This window comes from Alligator sinensis, unplaced genomic scaffold, assembly GCF_000455745.1.
Source record: "Alligator sinensis unplaced genomic scaffold, ASM45574v1 scaffold699_1, whole genome shotgun sequence".
Lineage (NCBI taxonomy): Eukaryota > Metazoa > Chordata > Crocodylia > Alligatoridae > Alligator > Alligator sinensis.
In genome coordinates, this window is record NW_005842359.1 from 374,061 (window position 1) to 398,561 (window position 24,501).

Genomic DNA, 24,501 nt, shown 5'->3' on the forward strand with positions numbered 1-24,501 from the left:
GGGAAAGATTTGTAAAGATGCAAATTGGAGACCTATAATCTTCCTATTAGGAGTTCCAAGCAGCAGCCCCACGGGGCTCCAACACCTGGAGCAGCACAAGCATCCTCTTGACAACTGCTTGCAGAACCACACTCCTCAGGCCCCTACCAGACACCAGCATCTTTTTACTGATGCAGAACCTTTTCCAACTGGTCACCTTCCAGGAAGTGAAAAGTCAAAACAGACTCATGGCACTGCCCTCTACTGACTTAACACAACAACATCAGAAACAAGACAGGCAAGATTGGGGTAAACAATTTTAAAAAAGAATGAAAAAGTGTTTGTTTAAAAAAAAAAAAAGTTTTTAATGTAAAACTGAAAACTCAACCTTTTCTATCCTCAATTTTATTCTATTTTTTTTTTCTCTCAATCTTAATTTTTTCCCTCTCAGAAACAGAAACTTTTAACTTTGGCAGAACAATTTTATTTAGAAAAAAGCCTGTTATTGATCAAAGAAAAATGCCAACAGAAAATACTGATCAGCACTAATCGAAACTCTTCAGGGAGCCTGTCACAAGAGACAGAGCTTTTCATTTCTTAAAGTGTGTTTGCTAAGATCAGACAAGTATCTTAAGGAGTCATATTGATGGTAGTAGCACTATACACAGGCATAAAATTACTCGCGTAGATACCTGTCTGCAAGTACTGGGCTTTAATCACTTATCAAAACATGACCCAATTTCATAGTGACCAAAATCTTTTACCCATTGCCAGCGCTTCCTATCTGACATTTACATTTCACAGTAGTGTGAGAGAAAGCAGAGAATGTGTAAGACTTAGGCCTAAATTACCCCTTCAACTCCAAATGTGGTCCCTTCAGATCACAGGCATCTCTGGCATTGCAGGTACCACACTCCCATTGACTCACACTGTACCCATTTCTGTGAGTAAGTCCATGCCAATAGTTCCAAGTACTGCCGAGCTGCCACCCTTTGCAAGCCAAAAATTCACTTAAAGATGACCTTTTAGGTCTCCCTCACCAACTGTTAGTTAAACAATCACACCTAGATTGCACTGTTCAGATTTGCTCCGCTCACCGCTACCTGAGTGCTTCTTTGCCCAGTGTAATGTGAAGGATTACTCTTGTTCTCAGCCAGGATTTCCAAAGTCTGTGCAGTCCTTAGAACAGAAGGATGGAAAAGGGAATGGCACTAAGGCTCTTACAAAGAACTCCTAGGTAAGTATACTACAATTGATCCCAAGCAAGGGGTATTTAAGTAGAAATGAAGTCTCATTAACGCATTTCCCATGATGAAAAAGCTCTATTACCATATATACTGTATAGACACTAAAAGCCAGGTCTTCTGTGATTCCACTCCTGCAGAAGCCAAGAACACAGCAAACCACCTTTAATATGACCAGCACCAGAGCAAAACTCATGCTGAAGTGGGCAGAGGCAGTGCTTCCCTGCCTAGGCTGAGGGAAATGCAGGAGGCATAGGAGAAATGATGGAAAATAAGGGCTTGATTTAGTTTAGTTTTCACCTTTACCAACCTGTGATGTTATTAGTCACAGAGGTGAAAATTTTTTTTTTTTTTAAATACTGTACAAGAAGTGAAATGCTGGCTCCACTTCAGTCAGTGAGTTTTGCCATTACATTTCAGTAGAGTCAGGAGACATCACTTATTTACCTAGTTCTGCTACAGGCCTACCAAGAGGTTTTCTGCAAATCGCTGCATTTTTGGTCTCTCTTCCATATATCCAATTAGGCCCCAGTCTTGAAAATACTTTCACCCACATGTTAACTAATGTGAGTAGTCCCCAAAACGGTGGGACTAGCCAAGTACAAGTGTTTGCTGGATTGGAGTGTTAATTTACAAACTCTAATTGGTTTAGGGACTGCTGCTTACTATGTATTTGTACAGCACATAACACAATACAGTCTCAGCCTTTTTAGTTGGAGCCCTTAGGCACTACCATCATAGGCATAATAATGGATCAGAAGTATTACAATACCTGTTCAGCTCAAGGGGTGGCTAGATCTGAATAAAAATAATCACAGGACTATCAAAGATAACCACTTACCTATTCTTTTTAAAGAGCTTAAGTGATCCTTTACTGCATGCTATAGACACAGTATTTTCTCTGTGTTTGGTCAGGCTGCCTGCCCAGGAAAACAAGATTGACTTGACTTTGCTTTAAACTTCCTTCTTTGTCGTTTCCACCCACCACTGCACTCAAACACAAATTGGAGACAAACAGCATTAGTTTATAACCTATTGGCTGTTTTGCCAAGGGGCATAAAGGGATACTACCTCCGAAAGCATGTTTTTCAAATCCTTTTCCTTCAACTTTTATGAATAGCGAAGGGAAAATATACACACACACACACGACCAGATAAGCTCGACAGTAGTACATACTTTATGAAGACAATGAAAAAATAAGTGGTATCTTGAGTGAGGCTTTCTTGTGTAACAAACTGAATAGCCTCAAAAGCACTAAAGGAACTTGCAAGCTCCTAGGAAGATTCCTCTTCAGAAAACAGATCCAACCAGGACCAAATAGAAATAGCTGAGACTAGTTCCAACCACTCTTATATATTTAATTTCTATTAAGGCTCCCAGAAAGGACTCTCACACTGTGGATGGAAGCAGTAGAATTCCCCATTGCTATAACACCTCTTACCCAAACCTAAAGTTAGCCTTTAGGGATCTTCAGTACTTATTTAGGGGCATCCATAAGATATATTTACCTGCGACTGGTATACATGACTGGGTCACACTCTTCTCTTTTCTTTTTCACAGAAGAGATCAGTCCATAGCAGCACAGAACTCCACAAAATATTTAGAACCCAATAAAGGACTCCAGTTATTTCATTAGCTTGGAAAGGAAGAAACAGAACAGCTATTGCTCTTTCAAAAGCTATATACTAGAACTGACAGGAAGAAACCGACCAGCTTAAGCTATTTTCATGCTACAAAATAAGTTTTCTACTCTAAAAGAAAATATCACGTGTCTCAAAATATTTTTTGGAAAAGAGACTTTCAGAGTTATCCTTTCAATGATACGAACAAGCACAAAACTCTTTGGAAACGGCACTCTACTAGGACTACAACTAGATTCTGACCGAGTTACTTAAAGACACCAACTACCACGGGGCCAGAACATAGCAAGCAGAAATTTGGGGGGGACGTAGCTTAGGAGTTCTAGTTAATGCAGTTCCCTTTCCTTGCCTTGCTCAATTCTTCTCTTTTACAACTTTTCTGCAACTATTACCTTCAGTATACAATAACTTTTGAGAGGCTAGAGCTTTTGACTACTTCACTGCGGTTGGTTTGTCATGTGACTTGTTTTGGTCCTCCACTGGGAAGTCTGGGAACAGAACAGCTATAAAAGCCAGGCCCTTGGCTCTGCATGTAGACTCTCAGTTAGAAGTGAGTGGGAATATTTCAGTGGTGAGTAGGCAGCTTTTTGGCATTAGGGGAATTTGTTAATTTTTAATGAATTGTTTGGCCTGGGAATCTCATGTGTCCATGACTTGTAAGTACCTTTTACCTAAAGGGAGGCTAAATTACTGGGGGGGTATGTACTGACAGACCTCATTAACCCATGGTGGGAAAACACTGCTCTTCTACTTTTAGCACTGTGTATCTTATTGACAGCAGCTCTACATGAGCCTTAGGCAGACAGGTCCACACTGATGTTGTGGAAAAGATGCCTCTAGTGCCCTGACTGGGAAAGAAGCAAAGCTAAGAACCTTACACTTGAAGGGAGGCAGCAAATACAGGAAAATCTGGCTAATTAGTCAAATCACTGGGATAACTTGTCACTAGGGTCTTATTTAGTTAGGGCATTGAATCTCTGCCAGAGTCCTAATTCATTACCTGTAAAGTATAATTACTTAATTGCAAATGTACACACAGACTTGCTTACAATAGTTTGCTCCTAATAATTGGCTGACTTAAAAGGTACTGACCCTTGCCCTTTATAGCACCTATCAAGTCAGCTGATGCTCACAAAACACTAGATATCTTTCAGCTTTCTCTGGTTTTGTAAAACCTTGATAATCAATTATTTCATTTTGGAGAATTATCTTCTATTTTGGCAATGAGTGCATGTAAGCATGCAAAGCAAAAGTCTTTGACTGATTATTGTACTCCTGAACGAGTATGCAATTTGCATAGTGAGTACCCTGAATTCTAGTAAGATATATGAAGCATTTATCTGTATAACAAGACAATGCTCAATTAGCAAGCCAGAGTGCACAAAATTTGCCCTCATTTTTGTAACATTTTTTTCATTATAATTTTTTTTTAAATCACTCTCTCCTGAATCATTTTATAGCATTCAGAATACATTTCACAAGCAACTAAAAGTTAAAAATGGTCTACTACTGCTAACTGGTAATTTGTGGCTTATTAGTTAATGTTACCAACTACCTGGCAGTGAAGAATTAACCAGATTTTACTGTATATGTGGCAAAGGTTTCTGGGTAAGAAGAAGGAGGAAAAAAAAAAAAAAAAAAAGCAAAACAATTCTAGTGAAATGTCCTCAAAAAGATTTGCACAGAGGTCAAGAAAACATCCTATCTCTTGGCAGTCAGTGGGAAATAAAAGATAGGGCTTAAAATAAGAGAGAGGCTTTAAAAAGGAAGGAGAAACTCTCCATCAGGAGCTGCTATCTGGAGACCCCACTTTGGTATCTGTTATGGCCCACAGGCCTCCAAGAGAACTCCTGCTAGCTGTGTGTGTTCTTCCTTGGCCCGCTCCTAGGCTGCATGGTTACAGAGCAAGAGGACTCCCTCTAATACCTTACATTTTTAAATCAATGTCCAAGTATTTGTTAACCTGAACCCTCTTCACTTGGAACTAAAACTAACGGAAAACCAGGGACTGAATGTTGTGACTAAGGGGGCACCAATAAAGATTTTCTTGGCAGATACCAATAGCTGATTTTAACCAGCCATATTGGCTGATGCCGATCTAATAACCGATATTAACTACAGGCTGAGTCACGCTGGGGCGGGCCAGGCAGCTCAGCTCTGCCTTCCCCTCCACACCCCACCCCAATCATGTCTGTGGCATTTGGCACCTTTTACAGTGCCTTCCCCAGCCCCAGCCTGTGCCGTGCCAGCACCGGGGATACTGCAGCAGCTGTTCCACTCCTGTCCAGCCCACCAGTAAGGGGATGGGGGTGTATCCCCGGCTCCTGGGAGGAAACCTAAGCACCCAGGGGCCCCAACCAGAAAGCATAATTATCAGAGAACATTATCAGCTACAACAGCCAAAAAAAGCCTATAGGCAATAATGTAAAATTCCCTTTTATCAGTGCCAGTCCAATAGGCAACCAATATATCAGTGCACCTCTAGTTGTGACAAAAACTTATTTCTTTAATTTGGTAAGGCCTGGTCTAAACATAATATAATTATTTTACTTAAGGGTGAGAGGTTTTTCATTTTTTTCATGTTTTAACCAATATAACTATACTGATAAAGCCAGATGCTGTGAGGCTGGTATAAAAGTGCCTCAGATACTAGTACAATTTGTCCTTTTTTATCCCTAAGGAAATAAGCTATGCAGATAAAATTGTATTTATTCTGTTAAGCATACCCACCTAAATGAAAGGGGGATGTAAAATTTAATGATATGGAAACAACTTGGGTTAAATCAGCCTTAGAAGGCCCTAGGGGGTACGTGTGGGCAAGTAGGAATCGAGTGCCGCCACACACCATGCTGTGCTGCCATGCAGGTGCCACCCACCCAGCCAGATGTGGGGGGCAGGGGAAGCTTGCATGAGGCTACTGCCACCACTCCGCATTGGGCTGCGGGCCACCCCGCCCCCCACCACTCCATGTCCAGCTGCTAGGGGTACACTGATCCAAAAAGGTTGAAACCCCCTGGTTTACAGCATATGGTGGAGAAATATGAGAAACCGTTTTGCCTCCTACTGTAAGGACCAGTTGTAGGCTTCCTTGGGCCCACACCAGTGCTCCCCCAGGTACCCAGAGTGTCTCTGTCATTGCCTCTGTCAGTGTCTCTCTCTGTCCATCTGTGTCACTCTCAATCTCCCCCTGTACGTTTACTTTGGCTTGGCTGCCCTGGCTCAACCTTGGCCTCGCCTGGACTCCCTCCTCCTGTCTGTCTGTCTCTGTCTCCCTCTGTCCATCTGCCAGGGTCAGCCACGCTGGTTCAACCTTGGCCTCACCCAGCCTCTCTCTTATCTGTCATCCTAAAAAGAGATGGTGGAAAGGGAAAAAAGGCAACTTAAAATGCCATCAGGACACATGCACTGCCCAGTAAACGCCAGACTCTGTCTGGCTGTTGTATGGGCACACGAAAACCTCCTCACTCCTGGTTTTAACTCATCTTTCAACAAGATGGAATTGGTCTCTGTACACAGGAGAACATAGGCAGATCTGTTCCAATGTTTCCATGGGTGCTCGGAGGCAGGGTGAAACAGGACCAGCAACCAATAGGAAACAGGATATAGTCCCTAAAGACATGTAGTCATCAACATGTTCCCCCTCTGTGCTGAGACCCTGCTGAAGGCAGAATACCTCCTGGGACTTCCCAGAGGTAGACTGGCAGGGGGGCTCTGCCCCAACATGGAAGGATGCATCTTATGAGCTAGACCTTTATTTTGGTACTTAAAAAGGAGCTGTTCTCTCTTTGAATAATGTGGCCCTAAGGTATGTTTTTAACCCTATAAAATGCCAGAGCCTGGCTATTATGGCCATTTGTCATCTTTCCATTCCTCTTTGTTTTTCTTTAAACCAGTTAAGTTGCATGTTTGTTTAGTTCAGTGATGCTTAACCTTTTCTGTTGATGGGCTGGATGGGCAGTGCCCGGTCTGTCCATGGGCCAGATGTGACCTGCGGCCCTGATGTGGTGCTCAGGGTGGGCATGGCAGGGTTTTTTTTGTAACCATTTGGTTACAAAAAGGGAGTCAAGGGGCAGCCCAGCCTGACCTGGCCCTGTGGGGAGGAAGGGGGTGTAGCCTGGCCCCTACCCAGAGGCATGGAGAGGAGGTATGACCTGGCTCAGATCCAGCTATGCTGGAGGCATGGGAGTTTGGCAGCGGGGGAGAATCACCACTACTCCCCCACCACTACATTTTCCAACTCACAGGGAACCCTGTAGGCCAGATGCAATTGCTCCACAGGCTGTAGTTGGCCTACTGGCTGGAGGCTGAGCACCCCTGGGTTAGATAGTCAGAGCTCTGTGGCAGGGACTGTGTTTTCCAGAACCACCCAACACACTTTTGGCACCTGTAAAATAAATAATAAAGGAGAAAACACCAACTTGGTGTTTCTGAAGACGACAGCAACATTTCTTCCAATGTTCTGCCTGAGAAAGGAAAAGGAAAATGCGCAGCTTGCTGAAATGTTATTTCACTTGTGGCTCGGTCAAAAGATCTGTGTCAATCTGATAACAAGACTTCCTGTAGCCCATGCAAAGCTGGCAGAGATGTATTAATACTGACAAGCACAAATGTCCTTCTGGAGCTTTTGTTAAATGTTTGTTAATTGTGAACTGGGTAGCCATCGTTCTTAAGGAAACAGTACACAGTAGTTTAGAGCTAAAAATCAGGCTTTGCATGGGTCTCTCTACGAAGTTAAATGACTCAAATGTACCTTTAGATTTTTCTCTGAAAACTGCTTTTGTTTGCAAGCCCACTGAGAGAATGGCTAAGCCAATCCAGATTGTGCTAGTAGGGGTGAACCAGATAACAGTACAGATCAGAAACTGACCCCTCTGGTATAAATGAATCTGAGTGGTTTAGCTTTCCTTAACACAGCAAATGAAGGCAGGAGGGGAGGACACAAAAGAAAACACACATTTTAAAATCTGACGCTTGCTTCTTTCTTGGATTTAAAAAAAACTAGATCCTTAGATGGGGCCAGCTAACTAAGCTCCACTGAAGTCAATAGTTTTATGCCTGTTTACACCAGCTGCATACCTGGCTCACAACTTTTAGCCTATCGGTCTCTCTTTCAGGAGAAGGTTGTTAAACCAAAAACCCAACCTCAGTGAAACTCCCAACGTCTTGGCACATACCAGTGTTCCCTTGGATGTCCTCTCCCTTGTTTGAGAGGAAGGAGACTCTGGTGCAGTTGGTACCCTGACTCTGCTGCTGCAGAGTTGCATCTGTGAAGACAACTCCCCAGTCTATGTGGCTGATATCAGAGCGTGACCGGTTGTGCCCTGGCTTGAAAGTAGCGGCTTCCTCATTGTGCACCAGGATATCATTCACAGACCGGGGTCGGTCTCTCCTCCGCTGACAGATATTGAAAATGTTAAAACTGGAGGCCTCTCTCTGCTCCACCCAGGAGAGGTTGTCTGGGGCTATGCCCCTTTGTAGTGTAAATGATTCTTTGGCAGGGAATGCTTTCGGAGCTTTGGTTTCCAAGAGGCCATTCTTGCAGCCTTCCCAAATAAGGCTGCTTTTTGCTAAAGAAGCAACATTTCTCAGATCTCTGCTGTCTTTGATCTGATTGAACACTTCATGCCCTACCAGCTCGGGGACCTCCTGCACCCCATACACTTCAGATGGCTGCACTATCTTTTCGAGCTTGGTATCAAAACTGTTGAAGAAATCTTCAGTCACCTCCAAGGCTGGGCTGATGTCATCCACTTCTAGTGCTTCCATTTCCTATGTTGCAGAAGACCTGGGTCTTCAGTGATGCACTAGGAAGATACCGCGTCAATGTTCAGGCACAGAAGATAAAAGTGCTTCAGGAAAGTTCCTGGTACTGCTTTACCTTAGATTTGGGAGGCAAAACATGTGCTAACCAAAACTTTGCTGACAAAGATCCCCTGCAAAAAAGTCTGGCTTCAGATGGGCTGCTTAATTTCCCCAGGTTATGGTTCAGGGTTGTGTTGTTTATGCAGATGATGGGATTGTAGCTCAGCTGTTCAGTGAAGCTGGTTCATAGCAGTCAGGAACTCCTGTAAAGCAAAATGCTATTTTAATAAACCCTTTTTCAGGTGAAACTGTTTAGACCCCTAACTCTTCCCACAGCTGAAGCCCTCTATGTTTCAGGCATCAGTGTTACTATGAAGCCTACAGGGCTTCTGTTGTTCACTGAGTGGAGATCCTAATTCAAGGAGTGATAATATGTAAGCTGTACAGAGCAGGGTGGGGCACCAGATAAGGGGGAGCCAAAGTGATAACATTTGTTAGCCAGGATAAGCTTTTGAGAGCTACAGTGAAAAGTGGTATTTATCAGCTTTCTGTGACATCGCCATCTATGAAATGCTTGGTGCAGGCTTCTCTAAGGAGATCAGGGAAGCTTAAAAAAAGCCTGGAATTGGTTTAGAGACTCTTCCCTCTCCCACCTGGAGTGACTCGCTCAGAGTCCTCTCCTAAAGGGTGCTTTATGCTCAGTCTGGTATGTTAAAGGGCTAATCTATCACCAGGGAGCATACCCTGATCTTACCAGGTTCAGTTGCTGTGTCATTTTGAATTGACACCCATTCATAATGTTTGTGTTGTGGAGGGGCGAGTGCATTTAAAACTAATCCAAATCATTAGGAAACCTGGGCAAATTCTTGCAACCATCTAAGAATGCCTGGGTAGTTCTACTAGTATAAGTATGGGCCTTGCAACTGCTGGAGGACACGCATGATGACTCATAAAACTGTGCCTACGCAGACCAATGCAGTGCCGTGGAGAGACACCTGTACTACCTCCAAACTAGCCTGGGTACCAGAAGCAGGACAGCAGCATTACTATAGTACCCCTGCCTGAACTACTTAGGTCTGCAGGGAAGGGTATACTAGCTCAGGCACAGTGCCATGTTGACAGCTATACTGCTCAGCTAGCCCCAGGATCTCTGCATGTTGACATTCAGATGTACCCTTAGTCCGCATTTTTTCCCTCCCCAAGCAAAATAGATCCTAGCATACACAAACGTTACATATTCTTTATTTTTTCTTTTAATCCTGCACTAGAGGCAGGTCCACATTGAAGAATAAATCTACAACTGCTACCACCAAGAAGAACTGCTACATTTAGCTTAACTGGTTGAGATTTTGCTTTTAACATATCAGGCCCCAAGATTACTATAAATTAAAACAAAAGCAAAAAACGCTTTAATCATTTTGTATAATGGGGGCCAACCTTTTTGGCAGGTATACTACAAATTAGCTCTGTACCTTCCACAACTGCCACTCTGATCCCTTTCCTCTGGTAAGTCTGCTGCTTTGCTTTCTGCTCCTTTCTCTGTGCCCCTGACCAATCTCTTCCTCTGCTTTCTACTTCCTGTCCTGTGCTCCCTCCCGATCTCCTGATCTGCTTTCTGCTGCTGTGCTGCCTGTCTGTCCCCTCCACCATCTGCTGCAAGCCACACACAAAGGCTGCCTGTGCCACTTGTGGCTCTTGTGCCACAGATTGGCCACTTCTGATTTAGAACAAAGCCTTTACCTGTAAACTTTTTCCATTCCCCAACAACTTGTTCGCTTCCACTCCTACATCCCTTTACTATAGCAAATTACATTTTTTTCCCTATAGTGTTCCACTTAAACATAATTAATTACCAGAAGATAAGAGCATAATTAACTGCATAATGATGTTCATCCCAATTTATCATCTTTTGCTTATGCTGAAACACAACCAGGTTATCTGTATATCTAAGTACATAAACCCCTTACATGCCTCTCATCTTTCTGCCTCACTGTCTGTTTTATAGCTTAACTGTACCTGGGTCACTGCATACAAATTCTGTCTACTTTGTAACTAATGGCACCCTTTAACTGACTGAGTCAGAAACCGTGATGATGCAGCAGCTCTCCAGGCTGATATTTACAAGCCTTGAAAATGACAGAAGCTAGTAAAATCTTAGTTTATCTCCAATAGCAGCTCTAAAACTGTTGATTAGCCTTGAAAATGAAGAGAGCTAGTCAGTTCCGGGGCCCCTAATCCCATTGTGCTGTGTATTTAATAAGCACTGTTTATATTGAGTTTGGGTAAGTGCATACCCTGGGTAAATGGAGAGCTTCCCAAGGCTCTGTGTTTAAATGGAGTACACTCTAAAAAGAAGGGGCCTTCAATCAACTTTGAGAGCTAGACCTGTCTTGCAATTCATAGATGGTGGTCTTTCTAAAAGCTTTTCCAAGAGATGTACTTAAAAAAAAAAATGCACATAACCATGGTCATTTCAAGCATTCATATAGGGTTTTGCCCTTCTAGCTATTTGTAATGGATCATCAAATCACTGTCTGTTAGACAGCCCTTGTGATAGTGCCTTGATTTGTATTCAGCTCTATGTGTGCGCTTTGGAAAGCATATTTAGTTAGGCAAACTGATTTAAGTAAATGTGGGGCTAGAATCAAAACCATGGAGCTGAGCAAAATCAGTATTAACATGGTTTAGAATCAGAATGGGATGAGAGCAATGGCTCTGCAGTTAGCTAACTACACTAACTCTGAAAGCAGTGGAAAATAAAGACCTCTCTACTTACAGTCTGAGATGAGACAAAACCAGAACCCAACATCTAACCCACTTAGGATCTGCAAGGACTAATTCATGCCCATCCTGCCCCTTTCTCTCTTACAGGCCTGGGTCAGACACAAAATTGTAGAGAACCAGTTTTTCATTGTGGGGTCAACTGTAGCACAAGTCTGTTGGAAGTAGTTATCACTGGGGAAACTTCCATTATTTGGGACCAAAAAGTCTTCCCTGATCAATTGGTGAGATCTTGGTGCTGCTAAACTGAATCATTAAAATATGACCGAGGCTTGAACTAGACCCTATTTTAATCCTAATCCAACTCTGGACACCAACCCTGGGGCCCATCTTGACGTCTATCTGGCAATCCTGGTGTCATCTGAAATCAGAGAAGGCCTTTGCTATTGATTTCAATGAAGCCAGGATTTCACCCTAACATTTGCCACTAAAATGCAGCCATTTCTGATGACATATGTTAGTAAATAATACTCTGCCTCAAATCTCCTCTCACGAACTATTAAAGCTGATGTCTTGAGGTAAAAACAGAGGCAACACATTTAATCCCTGGAAAGAGAAATGTAGAATAAGAAATAACATTAAGGGAATTTCATTTGAACCTCTTCAGCCAGGACAAACAAGAGACCCTTCAGTCACCCTCCATTTATTGTCTTCCATGTAGTCAAATACCCCGCCAGCATTGCCTTTTGGGGTGATCTTTACACAAGTGCACTTAGACAGAAACAGCCATAAAATAATAAGATGCCAAACAATAAAAGCTAAAGACCATCCCATAAGATGCCATTTCACTTGGGCTGGCAAAAAGTGCAACCCTGTTCCCTGCTGAAAGTTCAAGCAATCTAAACAGCCACAAATACAGAGGTTCCTGGTTCCATCCAGAAAGAGCACACACCAACTGCTGCAGCTTCCTTAGCCTGACGAAGGGTTTTTGAACCCGAAAGCTTGCTTAATAACTATTCTCCAACTATTTGGGTTGGTCTAATAAAAGATATCAAATTCACCCAAGGAACCTTGTCTGCCTATATCCTGAGACCAACATGGCTACAACCTAAACCCCTACAAATACAGAGAGGCTTCTGACCTGTCACTGCAACGCTTAGAGGAACAAAAGAGGCCACGAAAAACAGGCTGACCTGGTTCTCCATTTTAAACAGGAATAAAATAGCAAGAAAACAAACAGAATACATATATAATCGAGGAATTATACACTTACACTCTGAAGGTTTATCATTGAATAGTGGAGGCCATATTTCACATGGCAGCAAACTTGTCCTGGTCTTGTAAAATGTCCAGTAGCACACAATAGCCTGCGTTCTTACAAAACTGCATCTTCAAAATGACTTCATGTCCAGGAAGTGATGTTGAGTCACATGGTCAGCTGAGGATGCCATGCTCCTGCATCATACTGTGGCATTACAACATTGCCACCTTATGATACATTCTGTATTCCTGAACAAATAGTTATCAAAGGACATGTTAACAGTGGCGGTTGGGAAATCCCTGCTTTATATACAGATTAGGTGCTTTCTTTAAAGTAATGGGGGCCAACCTTTTTTGGCAGACACGTCACACTTTAAACCCTATACCCTCCCCAAGTTCCACTCCAATCCCCTTCCCCTGCCTGATCCACCACTCTTCCTTTTTGCCCCCTGCTGCTCTGCTTTCTGTCCTATCTGCCACTGCACTGCCTGCCCCCTCCCCAGTGTGCAACATGCCCATGCCACTCATGGCATCTGTGCCACAAGTTAGCCTCCCACCTTTAAAGAATGGAACTTGCAGTGTAGTGTGCATAAATTATCATTAGGACTTGGATACTGTGAAAACTGTTTCTCTTTAAATATATCTTGAGTAGGCCTCTGATAAGGGCATGCTGCAAGGGTTATACTCAGGCTTCTGCGGTGAACTTGGATCAAGTGAAAGTAGATTCTAGCACCATTTAATACACTCGTGCCTTTGACAATGGGAAAGCAGTAGCATTTGTTCCTTTTGTCTGAATGATGAGTTTCCTTTTCAATCATTTTTAGGATAATTTATTTTATTACTAGAAATGGCTAAACTGTTGTGGCAGACATTTTTCACAGAAATTCAGCCTGGGGCAGACACCTGGCATGGAAAACTTCAGCTAAAATAGTCCAAATGTGTCAGTAACAAGCAACTGAAAATGGGGCTTTGTAAGGGGAACATGAAACAACCCTAACTGGCAGTCCTATTAGCCCCTGCGGTACTGGCAGTAGGAGCACTGTACTTAAGGTAAACTGTTGGCAAAACATCTTGAAACTGGACCTGGGATAGCTGAAAACAAGCAAGTGCTTCCCTCCATATGTCTAGAGATATTATATGCACAGGTATAAGTGAGAGAATGAAGGGGGAAAGATTTAGCACAAAGAAAGATTTTATTGGCATGAGCTAACAACTGCCATACTACCTGGATGTATGAAGCCAGGACTAAGATTGTCAGGTTGTTCCAAATAAAATATGCATGTGGCACAATACTTACTGAAGATTAGAGAAGACTAGAAGGGGACTTAAGAGCTCAATGACCAAGCAGAGGGAACTCAGGGTCCATAGATGCTCAGTAGTGACATGCTCTAGAAGGATGGTTTGAATCTCCTATGCCCATTTCTGGGTTCTAAAGTTACTCACTGCTCAGGGGAAGCACCTGGATATCACTGGGGATACCTCGGTGATCATCATACACACTCCTGGAAGATGACCATTGTGAGAGATGGAGCAGCATGTTGCAGGCATAACTAGACTGTCACCGCTCCAGGGGGATTTGTGTCTTGCTATGTTTAGCAAAAAGTACCTCCAGTTACTGGGATAATATGAATATTTAAATAATGATAAAGTACAGAATCCTTTAACAAATGGTGCTCATCACATTGCCATGCATATCTTATGTGGGAATACACAGATGCAGGCTACCATGAAAAAGTCAGCATTTATCAACAGCTACAGCAAAAAGGTATTCAAGAAACTGCAGTGTTTTCCTAGAATTAAAAGAGGGACTGGGGGGAGGCAAAGAAAGAACTGTTGTATCTGGCTTGATTTTTTGAAGCAGATATAGTTGATGTGCTTTTGGACTGTCCAAGCATAAAATGTGAGTAACTATATTTGTTAACTGGGACAATAATTTGCACCCACCCCTTAAGGAATAACACTTAGGGACAAACTTCTAGGAGGATGCACAAGGATGTAACAGCACAATAATGGCTAAGGACAAATTCTTGGATTACAAATGGATCCCTTGTGTGCCAGGGATCTAGAAAAGTGAGACACTGCTCTTACTCGCACAGTTCCTTTCCATCAGAATGAACCCCTGCCATTTCCCTAAACTTGGATACTTGGATTGTTTGCCCAGTACTGAGAGAACTTTCTGAAGTGAATGCCTTTCAAACTTTCTACACGAGCAAGAACAACTTTTAGAAAAGAAAATAAAGACTAATTTTAACTGCAACTGCAACGAGAGATGGCTGAATCCAGAAGTTGGAACTGGGACAGGCAGAGTCAAATTTAGTCCCAGACTTGTAGCATCTCTATGCTCTAGGTTCTTGGGTCATGTTATCACTGGAACTTCCTCTTCTGCACAAAGCCTGAACCAGCAGTGGGCGGAATGAACCATCCCATGCATCTCAATGAGATGTTGACTGTATGATCCCATCCTGTTGCTTGTTCCCTCCCCTGCTGGTTGGGGAAGTCTCCTCCTGGGATTACACTTGGTATAGATGGGGCCACAATGCAGGAGTGTGGCAAGAGGGCTAGAAGGGCCCTATTTTATGGTGTTTATAAGGACTAGACTGCCTTGACCCAGCCCATGGGTTACAAAACCAAGAATAGCAGAGTAACTACTGTACTAAACAAATTGCCATGGAATCTTTACTGAAAAGGTCTTAGTTTCACATCTCATTCAAAAGGCAGCCTCACTTCTTTGCCCATACTACCCAAAAACTCTGCCCTGTGAATGCTTTGGTTTGGGGACTAAAATGCCTTTTTTATGAATGAGGCCCTAAGGTACTTTGACCCATAACCTGTGTTTCCTTTGATGCACCTTGAACAATCAATGCAGACTTTTCAGCACACCCTATGCCCTTGGCTGCTGCTAAGATTTTGGCTGCATGTGTGGGTCACAGATCAAAATACCACTTGGAATCTAAATGAGATGCATGTAGGTCGATGTCTCTAATAACTGCAGTCTTCTATGCAACAGTACTTAAGGGTCATTCAAAGTTGGTAGGTCCAAGACTGAATAGCTATAAGTATATTTAAGAAACTGCTTTCACAGCTTCAGTTTGGGAAAGGTTTGAGTTGTTACAGTATGAAACTGGAAGTAAGGACTCCTGGGTTCTAATATGCCGTGCCACTTCTTGGTTGCGAGTTGTCCACACTTGCACAATAAATAAATCTGTGCCTCAAGCTACTACTATTTACATATCTCACAGGGATTATAAGGATTGATTAATGTTTGCAAAGAGATCTGAGCTCTAGGGAAGAAAGAAGGCAGAGAAATGAAAAGTCTGTTCTGCAGTCTAGGCTGCAGCATGGATCTTCCTGGCAAAACAAAGTAGTGCCTGATATTTTATCTGTACTGGAGTAGCACCAACACAGCAACAGTTTTAAACATATTTCTTACCAGACTCCCCTGTATATCAGGATGACCCCAGGACTCTCCCTCACGTACCTGGAATCCTTCACCCATCTAGCAATGGGGGGGTCCTGTCCTTCCTAGGTTGAGAGCCTCTCATGAGAAGACCCCAATCTGAGATCAAGGTGTAATTGAGATAGGTGCTGTTGGCATGTAATAAAAGAATTATCTGTCACATGCTTAAACTGGTTTAAGCACATAACTTGTACTTCTTGTACAAGCATGTACTTGTAGATCTAACTACAACTTGGTCTTCCTTCAATATGAACTGTTCTTCAGAGACAAATACATTCCTGAAAGTACTTGTGTGTATAAAGTATAAGGAATGCCTCTCTCAAAGCCAATTATTTAAGCACCAACCTTGATACCATCCCATTAAGGACTGAGATAAAATATGAGATTCATGATTTAAGTAGATTTTTCTTTCTTTTTTTTTATTGAGGGGCACCATAACTCTCCTTTTCTTTGTCTAAAAAGGAGGCAGGTCCACAAACTATTTCCTTCTCTTTTATGATAAGGAATCTGCTTCCAAAAGGATAAGAATCACTTACATGGCATCCAGTACTGCTTTTTTATATATATTTGCCCAGAAAATAAATATAAGTCCTGTATCCCTGACCTCAATCACAGTCAGTCTTTGCAGTAGTCAGTATTGCTACATAATTCATTTTTAAAGTACTTTCCAAAATAACAAGTTCTTAATCATGCACATGTGGTGATGGGTTTTATATCAAGGAAAGAGATTTTAGAATAGCTCCCTGAAAACTTCAACCCAATATTCAGCAGCAGTCAAAAAAGGCAAATAGAAGTTTAGGAATGATTAATAAGGGAATTGAAACAGCAGAAAATGACATTTATGCCACCATATAAATCAACCGTATGCCTTGTATGCCACACCTTGAATACTGCCTGCAATTCTGGTCCCTCCACCTCCAAAAGGATATATTGTATAGCAGAAGGCAGAAAAGTCATAGAGAAAGAACATGACTGGGGCATGGAGAACCTTTTGTACAAGGCGAAACTAAATACGTTAGGACTTTTCAGGTTTAGAGAAAAGTTGACTGAAAGGGGATATGATAGAAGACTATAGAAATAATGAATGGCATGGAGAAAGTGAACACAGGTTTGCTATTTACTATCTCTCCAAATACTAGAATTAAAAGACACACAATGGAATTATAAGAAAGCAGGTTTAAAACAAACTAAAGGAAGGTTTTTTCATGCAGTGTGTAATCAACTTGTGGAACTCATTGCCATAAGATGCTGTGGAAGTTCAAAAGGAGATATGACAAATTCACAGAGGACAGGCCTATCAGTGGGTATACTAAACACGAGTGGGGTGCAACTTCAAAGTTAGGATTTCCTAGTCCTCTTTATGCTGGAAGGTGTAATGGAAGAGGGGCAGGGGATGGATAATTCTGGATATGTCCTTAAACACTTTTCCACTTAACATTGCCTCTTTGCCATTGAAAGAGAGGGTAGTGGGCTAGATAGACCTATAGAAGTTCTTATGCTATGTTAATCAGGCCTTCAAAGATGCTAATTCATATACAGCCACTTCTAGTGTAAAATAAAATATGAACAGCATACAGCTACACCGCAGTGAGCCCAAGGTACCAAAAGAAGTGACTAGGAAGGGGAAGGAGGAAATATGATGTGGAGAGATCAAGGATTGGGAAAAAAAAATCTTTCCCAAGACTGATTTGTGTACAGCTTTCTAGAGATCCATATCATGCTGACTCTGCCCTGCAGCGATCTGACACACACTTAACTCTTGGCCAAAGAATGCCAAGAGAAATGAGGGCTTGCATCATTTCCTCCTTTACAGTAATTAACTGTTGGAAACTACTCTGGCTGGGCTGGGACTGAGGAATGGAGAAGTGGGCCTGAACAAAGACAGAAGAAAAGGCAGTGTTACAGAAGAGATGCTGTATGGTTCATTTTGCCATATGCATGCAAACACCACAGCCACACACATCGAGGGCATGCTCAGACGAGTGCAGATGTGTGATATGCAGCACCACAGACCCACCTACAGTGCCACACACCATGCACAGGCATTCCCCACGCTGCTACTTTGCAGTGCAGGGTGGGGGGGGCTGACCCTGGGAGACCCTGGGGCAGAGTGGATAAAATGATATCGATTCTTTTAAGAAATAAAAAAAAACCAACAGATTTTTTATTTAAATCATAATTTTTGGTTTAATTATATTTTAAGATGTTTTAAAATAACATAAAGTTAGTTTTGATTTAAGATATGTTAAAGCTCAAAGATATCATAACTGAATAGGGATTATAGCTTCTAATGATATATTGAGACAATATATTCATGCAACCTTTTTAGAAATTTTATAAATAGGTCACAACAGGCTATGGACTATATTAGAGGCCCAATCTTATCGGGGTCCCAGAGGCTCCTCTATAGATTAGTAAAGATTAAAGAAAACCACCCTACCCAATGGGATTCAGCGATCAGTCTAGAAGATCACATTAAGCAGCTCTGTGATGCTTAGGTTCAGTTCTCAAACTGTGGATTTGTCTCTCCAGAGATCATGGACAGACAAGGTTCTTTGGGTAGATGTTGTATCTTGTATTAGATTAACTAGATAGTTGGAAAAATTGTTTTTTTTGCAAGTTTTGGGGCACAAATACCCTTTTTCAGGCATAGGGAGAATTTGTCGTCTCCAGAGATAACATCCTTGTTAACAGCAGTATATGGAGATAACAGATAACAGACCTGATTACCTACCCATCAGCCCTCTTGTCTCTCTACAAGTTTGTGTACACACAGACAAATCCTTACCTTTCCCCACAAGTTCAAAGTTTCAAGTAGTCAAATGAATAAAGGATATCAAACAACTAAAATGCACTTTTTATAGAAAACAATGATTAAATAGAGGCTTCCTGCCCAGTGATGTAAATCATGATTTAATTTGATTTGATTTAAATCAAATCCATCCTGTCCTGGGGTCAAAAAAACCCATGCCTTAAAAAAGTGGGGCGGTGCATATGGTGGCAGTGCACACTGCCCCAAGCCAGAGCCTGGCCACTCCAGCGGCTGGCCAGGCTTCCTGCTGCAGTATTGCTGCAGCTCCCAGAGGCCCCCAGGTAAGGCTACTGGGGCCAATACAGTTGCTGGCCCCAGCCTTCCCCACCCCACCCAGGGTAAGGTGATGTGCAAGGGTGTGCCGCTGCTCCTTGTCCCTGGGGTAACACATGTTCCTGCTTGTGGGCATATGTCCCATGAGGCAGTCTATGCTCCCAGTGCATCCAGGTACTTAAACATGGGAGTAGTCTCAGTGAAGCCAGGAAGGGCTATGCTAGAGTTTTAGCATTCAGCAGTTAGGTCAGGGGCGGGCAATTATTTTGGGCAGAGGGCTGCTTACAGAGTTTTGGCAAACCATAGGGGGCCGCATGACAGGCAGCCAGGGGCAGCTAAATATTCATTTTCTACACTTCTTAGGGGCCCCACGGGCCCAATAGAATGGCCTGGCAGGCCGCATCCTGCTCACAGGCTGCATTTCGCCCACCCCTGAGTTAGGTTCTAATTCAACTGTCATAACCCAAGGGTATAATTTTGTGTGCGCTTCGGCACCAGAATTATTCCCTCTAAATTACAGCTTCGTTGCACGGTGGAGTTTTCTGCTGCAGAGGAGAACCCTGGTGCAAGGGACAATTTCCCGCCAATTTGTAGCTTTATTTGCAGGGTGCATTGCTCAAGTTGCAAGAGAAATGCACGGTGCAAAGGAGTTCCCGCCACCCGCATGCAAATTTGTTCCCCGCTATTGGCTAGTTCTAAATTATTCCCACGTGGCGGCTAATTCAGAGGAGTTTGGCGACCTGATCCATCGCCCACCTCTTCCCGTCTTCAAGCGATAATTTTATAAGACGTATCTACGAAGTGTCTATTTCGGCGGCGCGCTTGTCCAGGGCATCCGGAGCTCTGTTTCCGTGGAGCCTAGCAAACTCCACGTGGTCGTTCGTGTTGTTTTGTCTGTAACCACAACTCAAGCAAGTTTTCCAGCCTACACCGCAACCTTCTTCGGTGTAAGTAAACAATCTTTAAATCTACCATTACGAGTCCGTGCCTAATTCTAGCGTGTCGCCCGTTCTCTCCGACCCCGCATGCCCGGTCTGCTGGCCACAGCCCGCGCAGAGCACAAAAAAGGGCCCGGCTCGCGCCCGGCCCGCACATCAACAAGGTCCTTAAACACATTCCTGACCTGTAATATATGAGCAGTCCCAATAACTTCAGCAAGATGTTTAAGCACCTTTCTGAATTAGGGCCTTAATGAATGTCCACTGTACATGACCACCCATAAGTCTTAGGACCTACATACAACCTGGCATAATCCTGTTAAAACAGGGATGTTGGCTTTGGTTTCTGCCTTGTGTAGCTCAGATGGGTCCTTGGAGCCATTCTGTTCTCCAAACCCATTATTTTGGAGGCAATTGTGAATGGAGCCTGGTGATGATGACTTTATTTGCCTTGGGTGTGTGCATGTGCATACATTTGACTCACATTTTGTCACATTGACCTTGACTGTTAAAAACCCTGTATATCTTGCCAGGCAGGCAAACTGGAGGCAGAAGAACAGAACAGGCTGTGACCTTTTGAGATCAGCACAAAGAAAAGTATGTCCCATAACGCTATGTCAGTCAGACACTGCTGTGAGTTTCATTAATAAAAGGATCCTTGAGCCTGCAGGAGGAGATGGGTATAAATGACTGAACCAAGTATTTAAAAAAACAAAAAACAAACCCTAGCTGATGCTTGCTGTGACTGGTCCTTTGCTTAACTAGCCCAGTGTGGATAAAAATCAATGATTTTTTTTTTAAATAATGCCCCCCTCCCCCCCCCATTTTTAAAATTGTAAATGTTTTTTTGATTTAATATTTATTTTTATTTTTTGTTATGATGCTTAAAAAAACCCAACCTATATAAAGATAGTTTTAATTTAAGATATGTTAAAAGCACAAAGATATTATCATGGAATAGGGATTAGAATTTCTAATTACATACTATATGAGACAATATATTCATGTAACCTTTTTCACAGTGTTATAATTAGGTCACAACAGCCCAAGGACTAATATTAGGGGCTCAATATTATGGGGTTCCCAGAGGCTCCTCTATACATTAGTAAAGATTAAAGAAAAACACTGTACCCAATGGGACTCAGGGCTCAGTCCTAGCAGATCCTATTAAGCATCTCTGTGATGCTTAGTTTCAGTTCTCAAACTAGATTTGTGTCTCCGGAGATAATATCCTTATTAACAGCAGTAAATGGAGATGAGAGAGAGCAGAGCTGATTATCTACCTATCAGCCCTCTTGATTCTCTGCAAGTTTGTGTACAGAATCAAGCCCTTACCTCTCTCTAAAAGTGCAAAGTTTCAAGAAGTTAAATGAATAAAGGATACTGAACAAGAACGTACTTTCTGGAGAAAATGATTAAATCCGTTTTCTGACCAATGATTTAAATCATGATTTAAATCAAATCCACCCTGAACCAGACTATCTCCGTCCAGGAAGTGAAGGAAGCTGGAGAATCCTCTATGGCAGCTAAATACTAACAAAATATTTGTAGAACTAAACAATCTATGAAAAGGTTTTACTAATCTTTGTTCTCCCTGCTTTAGCACTGTGTCAGGGGTAAGAAACAGCCCTGAAAATAGCATGAGACGTTTCCCCAAATGGAAACCAAGTTGAAAATCTTTTAGCTGGCCTTCACACACCCCAACTCGGTTTCTTGGATAGTAAAAAGAGTTCACATGAGTGCTGCTTCCCAAGCAGAAATTGAGATATCACTAAGAGCCGGGTCAAGAATTCTGCTGGACGGAGAATACTAGAATTTCTACTTGGGGTATTCTGCTGCTGTTGCACTGCATACAAGTGTCCTCCTGATGCAACTTCCATCCAAAAGGTGCATTTCAACAGTGACGCATGTGAACAGAGCACTGAGAGGTATGGCATTCAACATCTTTCAGGCAGGCCCAGAGATTGCAGGCAGGCCCAAGGCACTATGATACTTTTCTAGATGAAGTGTTATCCAATAGAAACAAAAAACAAAATTCTTTACATTACTTTATTATCTAGGCTCCAGACAATTCTCTTCACTATAGATGGTACTTGAAGACCACCCTATAGACCAGAGCTGGCCAAGTGGCATGAGCAGCTTCTGGGTGTGGCATGTGACAGATTAAGGAGGGTTCAGGCAGTCCAGTGCCAGGTAAGGTAGAGAGCAGAAGATTGGACAGGGAGCACAGGTAAGGAACCCAAGAGCAAAGCAACAGATTGGGCAGGGGAAGGGGACTGAAGTGGAATTTATGGGGGGTGCAGGGCTCATTTGTGGCACATCTCCCAAATATGTTGGCCCCCACTGCCTTAGAAGATAACGGAGGTCTCAAAGCTCATATAAACCTATTATTACAAAAAATGCTACTTAATAAGAAAAATCTCTTTAAAAAATCTGATTTCTCAATTCATCTGGGCTATTGCAGTGAAACACTTCTTATTGCCAAAACATCCAAATGATATTAAGTGTCAACAAAATTGCATAGCCACCCTTCTCCCTTCTGAGGTTATGTCAACCTTGTGAAAACCTGCCAAGTCCTGGGGACTAGTTACAACACTACATTATTAGTTGGTCTAATAAAAGATATCAAATTCACCCAAGGAACCTTGTCTGCCTAACACCACATTACTGCACTGTTCCCTCCTCACAGATCAGTCTTCATAGTTTACTGCAGTAAATTACACCTTTATCTCAAGTGATCTTTGCAAGGGCTCAGCAGAAATCCAGTAACAGCTGATTAATGTGTATGCAACATCCAATATTATTTCTTAGGCTGCCAAAGTTTGTCAGATCTTGCAGTGATAAGGGCCACAGAGGTAGGTGGCTTCTGTGGAATAATTAGATCTTTCAGCTACATTACCTAGCATCTTCCCCTACATTTTTGGTTCCTAGATTTCTTAATCTGGGCTCTAATAAATACACAATCCTGATTTAGGAAGAATGTCAGGAAAGGCCAATGCTACATAACTGGAGCTACTGTTGTTTGCAATGACGTGGTCTTGCTCCTGCAACAATTTACATATCCTCATCTCTTGTGCACCATAAGCAGTTGCACTCAGATCAGTGGGACTGCTCAGACTGCAGAAACATTTAACACGTAGCTAAATCAGTGCAAAAGCACAACCTTAAAAGCTCTTTTCTCTGAGGATCAGTAAATACATCAGATACAACTCATTCTCTTTGCCAACCTAATATTTTGTCTCTATTTTACTTTCCCAAGGCTAGTGACTGTAGCATATAGTATACCTATGAGATTTATACCTGGGTATAACCCTACGGGGATTATTTCATCCTACAGTTAGTGATTCTGTTTAATGGGTCTTGGGTGCTGGGACATTAAAAAAAAAGGACAACAAAGAAAAAAACTCTATTATCAAAAAGAAAAACATGACACTGGGATGTGCTGACCCCCAACAGAGGGTTGCGGTGCTGTTGTACAGCAGTGCGTACACATCTGAACATGCACAAACACGCAACATGTGTACACTCATGTACACACACACAGCTGAACATGCACATGCATGCCCACATGTACTCATATGCCTGCACACACACATGCACCCATGCAGACACACATGGATATGCGCGCACACTGCTGAACACATTAACACATGTGCATGCACCCGCATCATACACATGTATGCACACTTGCATACGCATTCAGGGGTACACACACATATACACACGTGCGTGTATACACATATGTGCACATGCATACGCTGGGGTGCACATGTATACACGTGTGTGTACACAATGGGTACACGCACACATGGACATGCACTTGCACACGCACACAAGCATGCACACACACTTGCACAAACAGGTACACACACATGCACGCACACAGGCATACACACCCACATGCACCCACCTGTACACACACACACATGCACACCCACCTGTGCACATGCACACACCCATGTGTGCCCACCTGTACACACGTGCACACACACCTGTACACACGCACACGCACTTGCATACACACTTGCACCTGTACACATGCACACTTGCATGCACACATGTGCACCCCTGTACACAAGTGCAAACACACCCATGCACACCCACCTGTACACAAGTGCACACATGTGCGCCCACCTGTACACATGCACTTGCACACCCCCATGCGTGCCCACCTGTACACAAGTGCACACACACGCACGCCCACCTATACACATGTACTTGCACACACGCACGTGCGCACACCTGTACACACGCACTTGCGCGCGCGCACACGTGCCCACACCTGTACACACGCACTTGCACACACACACGACGCCCCCTCCCTCGGGCCGGGCCGAGGCAGGCGGGGTGTGCGGCCCGGGCACCTCCCTGCAG

At 42.9% G+C, this 24,501-nt stretch overlaps 1 protein-coding gene across 1 annotated transcript in view; it reads right to left on the reverse strand.

Annotated features, from left to right (window-relative positions):
* Nucleotides 1–16,235, reverse strand: part of PLEKHM3 (pleckstrin homology domain containing M3) — a 116,825-nt gene extending 100,590 nt beyond the window's left edge. Inside the window, exons 1-3 of the mRNA XM_006029126.3 lie at nt 16,126–16,235; nt 12,661–12,896; nt 8,039–8,929 (exon numbers count right to left, since the gene is read on the reverse strand). Coding sequence (XP_006029188.1) covers nt 8,039–8,630 — 592 coding nt within the window. The 5' untranslated portion in view covers nt 8,631–8,929; nt 12,661–12,896; nt 16,126–16,235. The remainder of the gene's footprint in view (nt 1–8,038; nt 8,930–12,660; nt 12,897–16,125) is intronic.
* Nucleotides 16,236–24,501: the final 8,266 nt, after the last annotated feature.